Source organism: Arachis ipaensis, chromosome B6 (genome assembly GCF_059453495.1).
Source record: "Arachis ipaensis isolate K30076 ecotype BB chromosome B6, ASM5945349v1, whole genome shotgun sequence".
NCBI lineage: Eukaryota > Viridiplantae > Streptophyta > Magnoliopsida > Fabales > Fabaceae > Arachis > Arachis ipaensis.
The window spans coordinates 149,485,721-149,499,224 of NC_142441.1; the positions used below are offsets into that span (position 1 = coordinate 149,485,721).

Below are 13,504 nucleotides of genomic sequence, written 5' to 3' on the forward strand. Positions count from 1 at the left end.
ACGGCAAAAACTCGAACGATCCCCTTCACGCCAGAAAAGTAAGCAACCTTCCAAAAATGCCAAGGCTGGGAAAGCTCGAGGCAACAGATAGTCAAAATAGCACTTTCAGAGAAGAATAAAGTAGAAGTAATCTTTCAGAAGCAAAGAAAAGGGAAAAATAGCTCAAGGGACTACTTATAAGGCACAAAGGGGTCGAAACGGCTCTTTCCCCCTTTTAAGGGCGCACGAATCTCCAGGAGTAACTGCCGCACGACATTTGACAGTCATTAAAGCTCCACCAACGTTCAAAAATTCAAAACACGTCGGGTAGTACCGACGAGGTGAAAGCCCGACGTCTACAGTGGAAGGCACAGAATGCTTGAGCCCGACTTATAAAAGGAACGAGCTCAAGCAGCGGCACTGTCATACATTGGCCCAACAAATGAAAACCACGCCCAATAACACTAGAAGGCCCACCAATAAAGGTGGACATCAGGATAAGCCCGACCTCTTGTAAGAGGTTGGATACTGACTCCCAAAGGGCGAAATCCCTACTTGCTCAAAGCAGATAAATTGCTCCCTAAAACCTCTACCACATCTAGAAGGTGAATCTCAACAAACTCCCAAGATAAAGAGAATGTTTATCTACCAGAAAAGATAAGACTACTCCAACAAAGATGGTTGACAGTTCTACTATAAATACACTGGTTCCCTCAGGTATAACTTACATCCCAATCAACTAAAAACCTGCCTAAAACCCTTGCTAACTTAAGTATCGGAGTTTCTTGCAGGTACCACCTCTCACCTCCTCACGAGAAACTCGGACAGGCGGCACCTCGACATAACAAGTCGGACGCTGCCACACAAAGAGATCTGGACCTCACGTTCAGGTCCAAATTAATGTTTCAGATAACCTTCGAAATAAGACTTTTTTAAAATTATGTAAATTATAGTTTTTTAAATTCTTTATTTTTTTAGTGTTTTTATTTTTATTATTAAAAATTTATTAAATATATCAAAAAAATTAATAAAAAATTATTAATTTAATAATACTTAAATAAATATATAATAACTAATTTTAATGTATAAATAAAATTTATTTATAAGTATATTACAATCAAGTATCATCAACATGTACATCTGGTTCTATGCTTAACGCAAGTATAGATGTGCTTATTTAATGCCATGTATATTTGTAGTCGTGTAAGAACAAGGAGCACATGAAAATAATTTAGGATTTAGGTGTAAAATATAAATTTTTATTTCATAAAATACATAATTACAGCGGTACTTTAATTTATCGTTTTTTATTCTTAAATTAAGTAGTTGTCATTTACTCATTTTCATTTTTTTGAACAACCGACGTGGAGAGTTTTCGTTAACAACGCAAAAAATATAAACACGAGACGAGCACAAACACAGAGCTGAAACAGAAGGCTTTAAAAGAGAAGGGCTTGTGTCCAAAACGTTCCCTAAACCAAACCGCCACAAACCACACAACAATGGCGCTCATGAACCGAACCGCCACACGCCTCCCTCAACTCCTCTCACCACACCGCGCACTCTCTCTGCACACCACCCTCCCATCTCTCTACGCCGCCACCAACACCACCACCCCAGCCTCCTACCCCCGCCCGTCACCGCCATCGACCTCAAGCCCGCCGGGAATCTCGAAGACGGCGGAGTTCGTGATCTCGAAGGTGGATGACCTCATGAACTGGGCCCGGAGGGGATCGATCTGGCCGATGACGTTCGGACTGGCGTGCTGCGCTGTTGAGATGATGCACACCGGTGCCTCCAGATACGATCTTGATAGGTTTGGGATTATCTTCAGGCCAAGTCCTCGCCAATCTGATTGTATGATTGTTGCTGGAACTCTCACCAACAAGATGGCACCCGCTCTTCGCAAGTAATAATCATTCCATTTCTCTGTGATTTTCCCCCCTTTTTTTTTGTCATTAGGGTTCATTTCTGGTGTTTCGATTTTTGTCTCTCCATGTCTAGGGTTCTTTTTTTCTCTGCTGGGAACATGTGGTTTGTTTGAACGTATTTGATTTTTTTTCTTTTCCGATATTATTGGAATTGAATTTTTTCGAGCTCGTTGATGCGTAGTTAGGTATCTCTTTGTAGAAGAATAGTTTTCCGATATTAGTATTTTTTATAAAATAAAATTATTCTTAGTTCTCTAAATCTTATATTATGGATTTCTTTTTTGGTAATTAGGGTTCAGTTGTTTAGATTTTTGTAGAATTTTTACGTATGTCTTGGGTTTTTTGTCCTGGGAAGTTGAAATTGTTTTTTTTTTCTTTTACTAGTTTTCAGATATTATTGAATTTGAATATTTGAGCTGGGTTGTTGCCTGGTTAGGTATTTTCTTCTAGAAGAAAAATTCCTTTGGATTGTATTAAGTTGTTTTTATGGGGTTAAGCCCCTCAACAAACATTTCAGCTCCTACTCGTGTTCTTTGTTTTTGCTTCGTGATTCGACTTTGTTTTTTTATGTAATTTTTCAATCGAGGAATGCTAGGGGGCCAGCAATTTTGATATTTTGTAACCATCAATTGGCCATCAATAGTGTTTTTAATGGTGTGAGATTATATTTAATGGTGGGAGATCACTCACTTTTGTTTTGATGGTTAAGTGTTGGCCAGAAAACATAAAAGTTGCTGGCCCCCTCGACTTTTCCTTTTCAATCAAGGGTTCAGTTGTGGTGTTTGGATTTTCTTTGAGTTGATTTGTGTAGGATTTTCTAGCATTATTGAACTTGAAACTTTGAGCTTGTTGATGCTAAGTATGTATCTCCTGTAGAAAACAATTGGTTTGGTTTGAGAGAAGTTTGTGTTAAGTTGCTACTCCTTTTCTTCCTTCTCTTTTCGGGATTTTAAAATTAGGGTCATATTATTTTATGTTCTTCAAATTTTGTGAGGCGTGTCTTGATTTATCTTAGGTTTGTGCTGGGCATGTGTGGTTACTTAACATAACTCTGCATTTTGGAATTATTTTCCTGTCCTCCAAATCAGGTTGAGGAAAGTTGATTTTGCTTCTCTTGATTTTTTTAAATATCTATTACATATTAATACCAATGACTTGTTTTTCAACCGTATAATTTTGAATTTCGTGGGTAAGTTACTTTCATATCTCATTCCTTGTATGAGCTGAATATATGTGAAAAATGTTTCACTTCTTTCACGTGCAATTAGAGGATATTGTGCAGTTGAAGAAACTCTGATTTGTCATATAAGTATAACATGCTTAGTATTGATGATGGTAAATTTATGTTGTTTCACTATATTGCTATTTAGTGAAGGTTTTCTCTGAAACTAAAATTTACATATGAAAGGGGGGAGGTTGGCAATCTTCTGTTTCAAATCAAGGCACTGATATTCATTATGCATGTTTTTAATTGAGCCTTGTTCTTTGGTTGTTGCTGTGTGGTTTCCTCTTGTCGTACTCTTCCCTTACTGGATATTTCTTCTCTATATGCCTGCTTGTTAATATGGAAAGTACATGCCATTTTAATTGGCCAATGCTGCATGTCAGAATAGTTACTATATTGGATGCCTATGAGTAATTGCTTCACAATAAGTGTGATGGGTGTGGACATTTTGAGGCGTGAATTCGAAAGTATAATTTGCTTTGTTACAGAAAAAGATGGGTAATATGGTTGTTGAGGTTGCAATAGTACATGTTATCATCATATTCTTTTGATTGTAATGAGCCAAATTCTAGCTTGCTATCAGCATATGATTTACTCTAGGTTGTAACTTGTAAGGCATGTTATCAACATATGATTTACTCTATGGGTTGGGTTTTTCCACTATTTCTCTAACCCCTGCTCCATGAGTCAATGATTTGTTCATTGTTTTCAATATTCGATACATTGTTGTTCATGATGTTGAAATTTTCTTCAGGGTTTATGACCAAATGCCTGAGCCTAGGTGGGTGATCTCTATGGGAAGCTGTGCCAACGGAGGTGGTTACTATCACTATTCCTACTCTGTTGTTCGCGGATGCGACAGGATTGTTCCTGTCGACATATATGTCCCAGGTTGCCCTCCAACTGCCGAAGCTCTACTCTATGGACTCCTCCAGCTGCAGAAGAAGATCAACAGGCGCAAGGACTTCCTCCTGTGGTGGACAAAGTGAGGACAATTAAGTCATTTCTTGGCATACAAGCTATGTTATAATAAGAAAAAAGTTTGTGGTAGTTTTGCCCCTTTTTTTTTGCTAAGATGAGTGCCTCCATGTAAGGTGGAGATTGTGTTGGATATATTTACCATATGACATATCTGCACATTCCTTTGTTGTGCCCCATTGTCACATTCTGTGCAGCTTTGTAGTTTTTTCTATCAGCTTGCAAATTTGTTTTCTTTTGGACTTGGAATAGACTTATGAAATATGCAATCTTTCTGCCCTTTTTTCCTGAAGCTGCAAATGTATGTTGATGAGCCTGGGAATAAATAAAGACACCTCATGTTGACTCATTAAGTTGCTATTCTTGTGTTGATTAATTTCCCACTTGTTTATTCCAAAGAGTACTAGGCTTGGAATGTATCTTTTGAAATGATGCTTGGGCTTAAAAATATAGAAATGCTAATGCAGCTAGAAACAGTGGTGCTTTTCTGTGGCTCAATATGCTCACTTTAGGAAGTGGCATTTTTGAAGATCATATATATGCAAAAAAGAGTAGTGCTTTTACACACCCAAAATTGAGCTTTTAAGAGTTAAGCTGTTAAAAAGAGGAGTTAAGTAAATGTTAACATTGGTGTACAACCATTTGGTGTTCTGAAAAAAAACATTTTTTCACAAAAAGAATCACTCCGACTAACAAGGTTCCATTAATCAATTTTCACAACCGAAAAAGGGTTGGGGGGTGGGGGAGGGGTAGGTAGACGAGAGTTTTTGTTCTATCTGATCCGGTTCTGTCTTAAAATAATCTGTATAGAATTCTTCTTATTTCTACTTTCTGTCTTAAAATATTTCTACTTGTAGGTAGTTAAAAATTGAATTCTAACCCGTCGTGTTTCTATCCGCCTCTATAATTATTAAAATTCAATTGATAATATTAAATTTTAAAATTTTTATAATCATCATCACATAAATAACATAAATTAAAATAAAAATTTAAAAATAATATAATATTATTAATTATTATTTTATATATATATATTAATTATATTACAATTAAAATTATATATTATGTATGTTACTTAGACTCTTGCCCCATCCAATACCCCATCCCACAAAAAACCTGTCTGCACCAAAGTGGATAATTACTTGAGGAGTGGAATAAATACTCAAATGTTTACCATTAGACTAAAATAACTTAAATTTTTGTTTGAATTCACTTGCCTATTATCAAGTGTTAGAGGTATTCATGGTCCGGTCTGACTTGAAGATCCGGTTCAGTTCCGAACATTTTAGGGATTAATTTGGTGTGATTTTATTGGGTCTAAGGCCGGGTAAGGATCTAAAAAATAGACCCGATCATTATTTCGGATCGGGTCCGTGCCATAGCTCGGGTCACTCGAACTCGGTCCGGTGGTCCCGTCATCATACACAATTAATATTTTGTGTTATTAGTGATGGATGAGGGCTATTCTTATGTGAAATTTAAGTATTGTAAACTTTAATATTTTGTGTTATTAGTCGTTATAAGACTATAAGTTAATGTTTTATGTTTAAAATGCACAAGACTCTAGACTAATGCATAATATTGTGTTATTTGTATTGATTTAAATATTTTGTGTCTGTTAGACAATATCAGTATTGATTGTAGTTGTGCTTTAATTTTAAGGAATGGTGGGTTCTTGTTATATTTTTCTAAGTAAATTTTACTATATCAAATAATGATTAGAGTCTTAAAAATTTAGATATTTTCACGTGCTAGCTTGCAAGAAGGTAATGTTAACGGCCCAGTTTTCACTCAGTTTTTACCCAGTATAATCGTGACCCGAAAGTGTGTAGGTTTCATCGGGTTTAGAACCAAATTCAAATCTAACAAAAAGACTCGGTATGTCTGGATCACATCAAACCTAATTTCACCTGACCATGAACACCTATAATGTGTTATGATGCAATTTGATTTGACCCTATTGGTGTCTTTCAAATAAAGGATATTAGCTTATTGCCAACTATTCCTCCCCCAACACATTCCATAGTTTGTGCTATTTAATTTAGCATTTGAGCCTTTAATTAATCAGCCCGGGGCTTGCTAACGACCAGCATGTTAACCTCCAACGGGCATTCCATGGATTTGCATAGTTTGCCAACAATTTCTCTAAACGTTGTTGGATATATATATATTTGTTACTCAAAAATAAAAACAAAATAAATGTAGTTTTGAAGAAAATAAAAAAATATTATTTTAGTCAACAGTGTTTAGAAATAATTTTAAAACATCTCTTTTTTTTTATTACATTTATCTTTAATGGTTACAAATGTTTTTAGTTGGATAAAATATCATATATTTTTTTTGGTCTCAAATTGTTGGGATAAGCATTACAGTGGTTTGGTATTATTTCACAATTTGTTTGATAAAAAATACTATTAAAGATGATAACATTATAATACATGGTAAATTCTTGTAATATAGCGATAAAATTTTAAATGGAGTTTTGATCTGTGACGGATTAGCCCTTATCCTGTTGGAATGGAGAATTCTGTAAAAAACTAAAAAAAAAATCACCAATGTGAATAATATTTAAAAAATTTTAAAATAACAAAGTTAAAAAAGAAAATAAAAAAATTAAATTATAAAAAATAAAATTTTCATTATTGCATTGCGAAAATATTTAGGTTTTGAAAATACATACATCTTATTATTATCCTTTCGACTAATTTAACCCAAATCATTTATCTAAGAAAAAAATATAACTATTTTAACATTTTTCTCTCTCGTTTTTGTTAACTATCATAACACTAACTATTTCCTTGAAAACAAAAAGGTATAACACTGATTTATTTTTAAATTTTGATTCACTTTTATAAAATTATATATATATATATTATTTGGAAACTAGTTTTTCAATTAAAAATCTAATTTCTTTTTTGTTAAAAAAAATGAAACAAACACACCTTCAATATTCTTACACTTGAATAATTAGCATTTACCAACAGCGCAAAATCTATATCATTGAAAATTCGGAAAAAAAATAATAATGGAATAATTAATTATATTATCTAATTATTTTTCCAACATATATAAGGGAACCCAGTCACGTCACGCATCAGCTGCAGCTAAATCTCGAGTAGCACCACAAGAGCTGCTTCGATATTTCGAGTCTCTAGGGTTTCTCTTTCTTCTTCTTCTTCTTCCTCTTTTCTCTAATGGCGGAAGAATCGCAGTACGAAACCACAACCACTCCTCCTTCGTTGAAACGCAAGTACGACGACCAACCACCGCCGTCCTCGGGCCGCGTCACCGGATTCTCCGATGGCCCGCCTCCGCCTTCCTACAACAACGTCCCTCCGCCAGACCCCTCTGGCATCGAGCTCGCCAAGCTCCGGGCACAGGAGGTCGCCGCCCGCCTCCTCAGCGGCGCCCCTCCACCCGCTGCCGCCGGAGCTCTCGACGCCAAGCGTCCAAAGGTCGATAACGGCGCTGCTCCTCACTCCGGTTTCGATTCCGTTGCTGGTGAGTTAGGGTTTCACTTATCGCTTTCGATTTTTCTGCTGCACATAAAAATATTTGGTTCTAATTCCTTCGGAGGGAGGGTTTCCATGACGCCGTTTCGATTTCATTAGATAATTAGTTGGTTTGAGTGTAGAATAAGCTAATCTGAACATACATGACTTCTTAGCTTAGTTTTGTTTTTTCTATTATTAATTTTGCACTGAATAGTTTATCTTCTCTGTCAGATGTTCGATTCAAGAGTTTTTTGATTGTTTGCTGTTTTAAATTCAAGATAAGCTAAACTAGAAACTGGATTCACTGCTTTTATCGTTAACAAAAAAAAAAAAATTAGAATCACCGCTTCTTGCCTTCAGCTTATTCATGTTTATTTGTTGCGTGTTTTAATATTTTGATGGGCGTGGGGGTGTTTCAGATGTGAAGTCTCAGTACTCGGCACCTTCGATTTCTCCATCTTCGGTTTCTTATGGGCATCAGGGTGCAAGCAAGAAGATTGATATCCCCAATGGAAGGGTTGGTGTTATTATTGGCAAGGGTGGTGAGACCATCAAGTACCTTCAGCTCCAATCTGGGGCGAAAATTCAGGTTACCCGTGATATGGATGCTGACCCCAATTCAACCACCAGGACAGTTGAGCTTATGGGTACTCCTGAAGCAATTTCTGCTGCTGAGAGGCTTATCAATGAAGTTCTTGCAGAGGTACTGATCGTTCTTGTAGTTGTATTGATCTAGTTTTTGGCCTGCTTGTAATGCTACTAACTCGAGATAGCTGCTAGCTTTTAGTTTTAAACCATATTAGTATCAGTATGTCTCAATTTTTGTTTTGTTCACATGAAGAATGTTTCTGTACTTCTGTCCTCTATGTTAGGACTCGAGGAAATTATTTTGGTTTGAAAGTATATTATGAACTATAATATGAAGTTTCAATAGTTATTGCGTTTCTAACAGGCTGAAGCTGGAGGTTCTGGCATTGTAGCTCGACGAGTATCTGGGCAAGCTGGGTCTGATGAATTTTCCATGAAGATCCCAAATAATAAGGTATGCAAATAACTTTTCAGTATTTTTTTTCCTGTTATATTTTATTTTTTTAATCCGTTTTAAGTGGTGGTTGGGCTGTTTTTCCCCAGGTTGGTCTTGTTATTGGTAAAGGTGGGGAAACAATAAAGAATATGCAAGCTTCCACTGGAGCTAGAATACAGGTTTGCCCTTTTAACTATTTTTAGTCGTCTTCGTGTTAAATCCTGAATCGTATCTTCTTTAATTGGAAAAAAAGGTCAAGCGTTAAATATGACTTTACCCATATCTTTGTTATTACCTACTGATAAGAATAGACTTGACTAATAAAATGACTTAATGTAAATATTTGAATTTTTGGAATTCCTATTTATTATCGATGATCATGATTTCTTATTATTTTTCAGGTGATTCCTCTTCATCTTCCCCCAGGTGACACATCCACGGAAAGAACAGTAAAAATTGAAGGGAACCCTGAACAAATTGAGTCTGCAAAGCAATTGGTTAATCAAGTTATCAGTGGCGAGGTATGTTCCGTGAACATCTCTTTTTGTTGGATTTTGCCATGGCTAGCAAGTTTTGCTTGCCATGTACAAGTCCGATCCTGTTTGAAAATATAGATTTTCAAGTGTTCTCCATATTAACTGTTGATATCTGTTAATCATTATGTGGGATGGATGATTTTGCTTTAACTTGATACATTTATGTTTGTGTATTTTCTTTGGTATGAATATATGAGAAGTATGCCATTTAATTGCCAGATGAGGCCATATTAATGTGTTATGTCCTAAAACTTGAAAGAACTGATGATTGTTGTAATTGTGTTGTTTTAAGTCTAGCATTTTTTTAATTGAAATAAAAAAGAAAAGAACACCAGTGACCATTGCAGGAATAAAACATACAATTTCCACTTTGGTAATATGCAATTGTTTTGACTTCTGACATTGTTTGGCCTATGAAACTTTTAGGGTTAAGATTCTTTTCATGGATCTTGCCATTTTTCATATTATGTTTTTATGTGTAAAAACTGGAATGGATACCCTGAAATGGGTTAAGCTGGAATAAGGTGGTGACTTTTTAGTTGCTGAGACATTTTTTGTCTCTAGCGACTGGTATATTTTTTGGGTATTTCTTTATAGTACTTAACAGAAGGAGAAGACCATATAGCTTCGTATCTTTCTTGGTTTGCAGTTCCATCTTAGATGTATTACAGATGCATTCGCAGAGATGGATGATACACTGAATTGATCATGTCCAGTAGTTATATTGATAATATACTGTAGCTCTGTTATCTTTCCCAGTTTAAAATGGATTTGGCTCAGAAGCTACGGTATAAGTTTTCATTATGCCCCTTCTAATAAAATGCTTGCTGATGAAGTTAAATTTTGTCATGGATAAAATAGCTATATGCACTTCTCAATTATTATGGCGTGTACAAGTATATATGAGAATTTCTGCAACATCTATTGTTCAAAAAAATTGATTAAAGTGGATGGTGGATATTATTACGTTGGAATCAGTTAGATCAGTTTTGCTGTATACAATACCATATCCTTTCTAGGGCTTTTCTTGACTAAGGTTAAGTTCTGTACTTAGTATTCTGTTGTGGTTTATATTATTGGTGACTTCAAGATTACCATATTGTGCTTTCTTTTTTGGTTTTGGGTCAAATTAATTTAATGAATAGCCTGTTCAGCCATGGATTGTCCGTAAGTGAACTTGTTATTGGGTCTATTGGAGGGTTAGTTTGTTTGGTTTGGACCATAAGTGACACCAAGATGGAATCTCTTTGTTGGTATTCCCTCAGCAATCCATGGTATGGTTCTAAATCTCAGTTTCAATATATTTGAAGGGCAATAAACTACTCTTAATGTCTTAGCAATGTCATATATAAATTATCATATTGTGTATTGGCTTCATCTTAGACTTCCTTAATTTTGCGCTGTAGTTCATTGCAAAAAGAAAACTGCTATATACTTGTGGTTGAAGACAATGTTTCTTATTATGTCTTATGCTGGTCTTTAATTTGTCATGATCAGGGATCACCCGAAGCTTGTCCATTGTGAAGCTTGTAGCTTACTTTATTCTATTCCCTGTCATTATTCTGTCCAATTTTCTTCCAGTTGCTATAGTGTCATAACTCATTATATCTGGATATTAGATTATCATATTTATCTCGTTTAATGTGATTTGAGCTTGAGTTCATTGCTCGATGGAACTATTATCTACTTGAAAGAGTGTTACATCCTTTCTGACAAAATAATCTTATTCGTAATTCATCCAACCTTGTCTTCATAAGTTTGAGTCTGAGCTTAATAAGTTTGCTTATGTTCTCATCTTTTTCCCTTCTCAGGTTTCTTCTCACTTTGAATAGTAGTTGGTTGTTTCACTTGTGTTTTTATTTGAGGCCTGTTCATGTGATATTAACTTAGATTGGATGGAAGAAAGGTTGAGAGGAGAACATTTTTATATTAAGGAGCAAAGAGTTATATTGGCAATATACATATACTTCCTATTCATGGTTGATCCTGCTTCTCCGATGCAGTTAAGATGTTATTCAAAAAGCCTAGCTAGTTTAGTTATTGTGAATGATAAATAATTTAATATTGTCAATTCTCAAATATATTACTCCATATTTTGAGATATTACTCAATGGATTGCTTTTTGATGGTATAAAGACTGTATGCTTGCCTGTTTCTACGGTTTGTGCTTTTCTTTTTGTACCCATTCATTTCGAATAGGAAGAGGGTGTGCTTCTGCTGGAGTAACTCAGTTACCACGAACCAGTACGGTATGTTGGCCCTTATACCACTCTCTGATCAAGTATGGAATCTGCAATGTAACTTGTAACCTTATCCTGTGTTTTTCTATGTATATCTTTAGTGATGTATGTTTTACTTGTTTATTTGTTTGTGCAACTGTTTCTGTATGTAATGCCATATTTTGGTTGCGTTTGTATGTTTTATTTGTGTTCACAATTTATCTTTCTGCAGAATCGTCTTAGAAATCCATCAATGTCTGGTGGTTATTCTCAGCAAGGTTATCAAGCCCGGCCACCATCTAGCTGGGCTCCTCCTGGTGCTCCAATGCAACAACCTGGTTATGGCTACGTTCAGCCTGGAGGCTACTCTGGTCAATCGCAGCAGTATCCACCTTATGCAGGCTATCCTCCCACTTCAGCTGGTGGATACTCCACCAATTGGGACCAATCTGCTGCACCACCACCCCAGCAGTCTACTCATGGTGCTGGGTATGATTACTATGGTCAGCAGCAGCAAAACCCTGGAGGTGCACCTCCTGCTGATGGCAGTGCTTACAATTATAGTCAACCACCTTCCTCTGGTTATAGCCAACCTGGACATGGCTACGGTCACGATGGGTATGGTGGGTATCAGGCACCGCCGCAATCAGGGTATGGGCAGCCACCATCATATGATCAACAGCAAGGTTATGGCTCGGCCCCTAGCTATGGCAGTGGAAGCAACACAGCACAAGAGGGCCATGCTCCTAATTATGGATCACATGGTGATTCAACCCAAGTTCCACCTGGGCAACCCCCTTCAACCACTCAGCAAGGTTATGGTTCTGGCCAACAGCCAAGTCCAAATGCTGCCAACTATCCTCCACAAGGTACTGCTCAGCCCGGTTATGGGGCTCCCCCAACCTCCCAAGCTGCCTATGGCAATCCGCCCCAAGCAGGTTATGGAGGTGGTTATGGTCCCCCACAATCACAAAAGCCAGGCAGCACTCCACCTGTTTATGGACAGTCACAGTCACCCAATACGGCTGCAGGCTATGGTCAGTCTGGCCATGTGCAATCAGGGTATCCCCCTGCCCAGCCTCCGCCTTCTGGATATGGCCAACAAGAACCGGGTTCTCAAAGGGCTCCACCATCTGGTTATGGTGGTGCCCAACCAGGGTATGGTGCCCCATCATATGGTGCTCCGGGTGGTCAACCTGGGTATGGTCAAGCTCCACCATCATACAACAGTTCTTACGGTGCTGGTTACACTCAGCCTCCAGCATATTCTGGTGATGGAGCAGCAGCACAAACTGCTCAGCAGGGTAGTGTTCCAAAATCTTCACCGCAGAGTTGATTTTGTAGTTCAATTTAGATTTATGAATTACTATCTACAGTGTGTGTTGTAGTGTGACTTCTGCAAAGGTACCGCATTGAGATAATATTCCAACATTGTGGCCTTAATTTGTTTTTGACATTGAAGTTCCGAAACTTGATGAGTTTGCATGGATCTTTATTCGTGACAACTGATAAGCAACACATTTTCTTAATGTATCCTACTGTTGCTGTCAGTGCAATTGATTTAGGTCAACATGTTAATCTAGACAAATCACATGCTTTAATATGCTAAAACAGGAGACAACTAGTGCTCAAAGGATGGATTTCGGTACTGGAGAGAGACTAAACATTTCAACTTGTCAACTTTTGTAGTGAGATTTATTGAAACGTGTTTGAATTTTAGGCCAACTTCCAACAATGTTCATTGAATTTTTCCCCCCAAAACAAAAGTTTCCCTTGATTTTTTCTTTTATTGGTTTAGTTTAGTTTATTTTGCAAGAGATTCAAAATCCTTTGTTAAAAAAAAAAAACAGAATACAACAACGATTTACTTGCACAAGCTAAATTCATATTATTGGAGGTAGTGTGTAATATTGCTTAGGAGTTGGTAGAAAATAATTCACTTTGTTATTATTATTATTATAGGTGTGTTTGGTTTGTGTCTTAAAATACTGAAAATAGATATACAGAGGGATAAAACGTGTTTGGTTGTTGACAGATACACAATAACAAAAATTGTATTCCAAGTGTGAAGATAGCATATTTGGTGTCATTGAGGTGGGAGAGCCAAAAAAAGAAAAG

At 36.6% G+C, this 13,504-nt stretch overlaps 2 protein-coding genes across 2 annotated transcripts; both read left to right on the forward strand.

Annotated features, from left to right (window-relative positions):
* The first annotated feature begins 1,299 nt into the window (after positions 1-1,299).
* Positions 1,300-4,466, forward strand: LOC107605545 (NADH-ubiquinone oxidoreductase 20 kDa subunit). Its single transcript, XM_016307452.3, has 2 exons — positions 1,300-1,888; positions 3,890-4,466. Exons 1-2 carry the CDS (start codon positions 1,482-1,484, stop codon positions 4,122-4,124), a joined length of 642 nt encoding a protein of 213 aa, XP_016162938.1. The 5' UTR covers positions 1,300-1,481; the 3' UTR covers positions 4,125-4,466.
* A 2,717-nt stretch (positions 4,467-7,183) lies between these two features.
* LOC107605546 (uncharacterized) lies at positions 7,184-12,875 on the forward strand. Its single transcript, XM_088491821.1, has 6 exons — positions 7,184-7,614; positions 8,027-8,310; positions 8,560-8,649; positions 8,739-8,810; positions 9,033-9,152; positions 11,619-12,875. The coding sequence occupies exons 1-6, from the start codon at positions 7,308-7,310 to the stop codon at positions 12,720-12,722; spliced, it is 1,977 nt and encodes a 658-aa protein (XP_088347947.1). The 5' UTR covers positions 7,184-7,307; the 3' UTR covers positions 12,723-12,875.
* The last annotated feature ends 629 nt before the right edge of the window (positions 12,876-13,504 follow it).